Source organism: Limulus polyphemus, unplaced genomic scaffold, assembly GCF_000517525.1.
Source record: "Limulus polyphemus unplaced genomic scaffold, Limulus_polyphemus-2.1.2 Scaffold1408, whole genome shotgun sequence".
Classification (NCBI taxonomy): domain Eukaryota; kingdom Metazoa; phylum Arthropoda; class Merostomata; order Xiphosura; family Limulidae; genus Limulus; species Limulus polyphemus.
Window position 1 is genome coordinate 24,987 of NW_013667018.1, and position 4,175 is coordinate 29,161.

A 4,175-nucleotide genomic window follows, 5' to 3' on the forward strand; every position below is an offset into this window, starting at 1 on the left:
GTCAGTATAACGTGCGCATGCCATGAATCACGAGAGTAATTATGCACTCCGTAAGCTACAACGCAGCATGACATATGAACTTCAAAAGCAAGAAATGTTTATTACTCTTAATTTTGGTTTTATTTACTTATGAAACAGAACACTTCCGAGGACCCAGCGGAAATACATCTAGTATCCATGGTTACATTAAGTTAACCTGACATTATCAGGTACTACAACTGTCAGATTAACCTTGTGAATTATTCTCTGTATATCCGACAATAACAAAGTTTTACGATTTTCACAACAGGGTACTTCCTTTAATTATGTAATGTCGTAGTCCATTTTTCATCGAAGTAAGTGCATCATTATTACTGGTGCCCCCCAGTGGCACAGCGGTATGTCTGCGGACTTACAACGCTAGAATCCGGGTTTCGATACCCGTGGTGGGCAGAGCACAGATAGCCCATTGTGTAGCTTTGTGATTAATTACAAACAAACAAACAATTATTACTGGTTATGATGTTTGGAATAATTTGATTTAACATTATTATATATTATTATTAATATTTGCGCTTCTAGAAATTATTTAGCATCATATAGCTTAGTATTGGGATATAGAGCTAACCTAAATCTCCTAATCTTATTAAATATTACTCGGATTATAGGTGGAAGTGTTACTAACGGCGATAGTACCCAACTGTTGTATCATTCTAAACATTATACATTTGTTTTCTAGTATACCGATTTATTTACATTACTTCATTCTACTCAATATTGTCAGCTTCCTTATAACTTATCAACAATGATCTAAAACAGGAGGTTTACTTTAGGGGGTATAAAGTTTAATACATTGTGTTTCATAAATCAGTTATCACCATGTCGTGTTATAGAGAAATGAATACACGGAAATGTGTCATACAGTGATGTATTTCATTTATAGGGCTACTGGAATGGATACGACCCTTACGTTCACATGGGGAGTTCCAACGCTTTTCAAGCAGCAGCGTTTAGATTTGGGCACACTCACATTCAAGGAAAAGTCAGACGCTATAACAAGTACCACGAGTTTATTGGTAAAATCTTTCAGCACTTTTAAGTTAGTGACTTAAGCCAAAACCAATAATCAGAACTATGTAAAAGTTTTCATAATCCTGAATGTCATGGTATTGTATTCTATACTGTTACAGCTAGATACTTTTATCCATAATCAACTAATAGTTTAGATTTGATTTCTTCACTCGGGGTTTAATAAACACATCTGTCTGTGAGAGAGAAAATGAAAGAACTGAAGTAACACAAATTGTTTGCCAGTTGACCGGTGTCCAGTAGTTTTTCGAATGGCCAACTACTGACTAACTAACTGTCAGTTGGTCATTCAGATTTTCAATAGGAATTCGGCAGTTGGCCATTTGAATGGCCACTTGGTATTTGACCGCCAGTTGACCATGTGGATTATCAATAGTAAACTAAAAGTTGGACCATTGTAAATTTACTAATGACAGTGTTAATTTACTATTAACAATCCGAATGGTCAACAAGTAGCCAATTTCCCATTGGAATGATCATCTCTCAGTTTCCTATTGAAAATCCAAATGGTCAACTGGTAGCCAGTTACTGGTCATTCAAATATCCAACTGTACGTTTTTTATTAATAATCTGAATGGCCAACAATTAATTTGCCATTGACAGTCCAAATTGCAACTGATAACCAATTACCAGTTGGCCATTCAAAAGGCGAATAGCAACTAGCAAATGACATTTGTTTCCTGAGAAATGCGTGTTTAACGTGACGACTTCGTCTTTCGTAGGAGAAGATCCTCTCCGTTTTCTCCTTCAACAACCTTTCATTATCTACGAACCTGGAAAACTAGACGAACTTATCGGTGGCCTTATCAACACTCCTGCGCAAAGTTATGATCGGTTTATTACAAGGGAGGTATGTACTGGTGTTAATCTGGTATATTTATCTATTGATGAAATATTTCAGTAATAAATTATAAATCGAATCTCGTGATATACACGTTAAATTAGAATTGTGATGATTCACAGTTAGAATAAACTGGATGTTCCACATCATATTCTACGTCCAAAAAACATATACTTGTAGAAAAGAATTGGGCTTGATCTTACAATATGATAAACACATCAGAAACAGACTGTTTGTTCCGTGATAAAAAGAAGGTTAACGCTCTTGCTGTGTTATATTAAAAAAAAAGACTGGATTTTTCACAGTGAAAAAGCATTTGATGATACAAATAAGAAATAAGCTAGATGTTTTATATTGGAAACAGGTTTAACATTCCACACCTAACAAGTGTGTAATAGCCCACAACAGAAATGCCTTGGGTGTTCCATATCAGGAAGAGAATTAAAGTTCCACATTATAAATAGAAATAGGATTGATATTCCGCATTAAAAATAATCCGGAGGTTTGCATTAGCACAGATCTTCCACATTATGCTTAGACCTCGTATATCATGCTTTAAACACACTATCACTGAATGTAACTTAATATCAAATATATATCTTTTTTTTTTTAGGCATACTTAAAAAACAAAATGTTTATTTTTGTATTGTAGATAAGATCATAACCTTGTTGATAAACTTTGAATTTTTGTACCTATCTAGACAACAAGTTTGGTTAAGAATAATGCTTATTTAAGAAAGGTGTATTTCATAAGCTCAAAAATTCACCCTACTGTGATTTTAGGTCACGAACCACCTATTTGAGGAACCCCCAAATATGTTTGGGTTAGATCTGGTTTCTCTCAATATTATGCGAGGTCGAGAGACAGGAGTTCCATCGTATAATGAATACAGAGACTGGTGTGGAATGGGTAGAGCCAAGACGTTTGAAGACCTTGAACCTGTTCTAAGCAATGGAACAGCTTACAAGTACGCTCAGATTTACAAGTAAGTACAACCTATCTTTTGAAATAGAATAGCAATATATGCTGTCACATTAACAAGTACCTTAGCATCTTTACTAAGAGTTCAGTCGCTATTTTCCTTCACGTATAAAAGTTGATTATGTTATGTTGAGATTATTATAATGCTTCATCATGTCGTTACAGTGCAAGGTGCCAGGCTTGGTCATGCACTGTCTTACAATAAGCCATCTTCACAATAGTCCTGCAGCATAGTTTTCATTGCAAAAGTCTTCATTGTAAGGCCATCGTACCCGAACACACCACTACTTCCTGCATGTTTTCCATAATCCATCTAGTGAACAAGGATGGTGGTTTCCTAGTGCTTATTTCAACAGTCTGATCACATAGAAATTGGGACACTGCATCTGATGACCTGACTGGTATGTTTTTATATGAAATAGCATGAACACCCGTTTCATTTTCTGAATGCTTGAGGTATACAACAGTTGAATGGGAAATATGATTGTAAATCTTATCTTAGTGAATCCATATCTCATTTACAAAGAAAGCTACTTCTTGAATATGTTGCATGTTGTTACTTGGGGCACATGAAACGCTTTTGCCACTGCTCTTCGTGTCGTGGATTCTCACCTGTTACAAAACGATTCATTATGGTTACCAGGGCTGGGATACGACTTGATGCAGGTCCCTTTCTGACTAGTCATGGTGTCTTAAGTTGATCTACAATTCTTTGTTACAAAATATCATTAGATACAAGGGACATCTCCAGTTTGGAAATTGTAAATCCCCAATCTAGACACATTTTTATGATCTGAGTGTATTAATATTTTGCATCAGAAAGGACTATCACATACCTTTCCCAAAAATAATCAATTTTAGATGGCATCGCACAACCTACAAAATGCTAAAAAATGTCAAGTGTAGCAGCACTATTTTATATTGGCTGTGGCGGTAACAAAACTTATTGATTTACGTATTTAAATATAACGTACTCAAAATTCTTTACAACTGTATACAATATTAACTTACAAGAAAAGCAGCCATTAGATATACTTATATCTGTATAGCAGAACTATAATTAAATTCCATTTTATTCACGTTCTAGATAACATAATATATTGTAAATGAGTAATAATTTTAAATACAAACAATCTAGTACATGAGAAGGAGCCACAACAAAGCAAAAAAACGAAAATGTTTTATACAAAATACGTCTCCTCTAACAGGAAAAAAAGTATAATTAATTAAAAAGATAAAATTAACATAGATACATACACACAGAATTACAGCTTTCAATATATT

The 4,175-nt window shown here is 34.5% G+C and overlaps 1 protein-coding gene across 1 annotated transcript in view; it reads left to right on the forward strand.

The window, feature by feature from the left end:
• LOC106463436 (thyroid peroxidase-like) overlaps positions 1–4,175 on the forward strand; it is a 98,709-nt gene that overhangs the window by 9,701 nt on the left and 84,833 nt on the right. Inside the window, exons 6-8 of the mRNA XM_013923463.2 lie at positions 923–1,055; positions 1,791–1,918; positions 2,693–2,895. Coding sequence (XP_013778917.2) covers positions 923–1,055; positions 1,791–1,918; positions 2,693–2,895 — 464 coding nt within the window. The remainder of the gene's footprint in view (positions 1–922; positions 1,056–1,790; positions 1,919–2,692; positions 2,896–4,175) is intronic.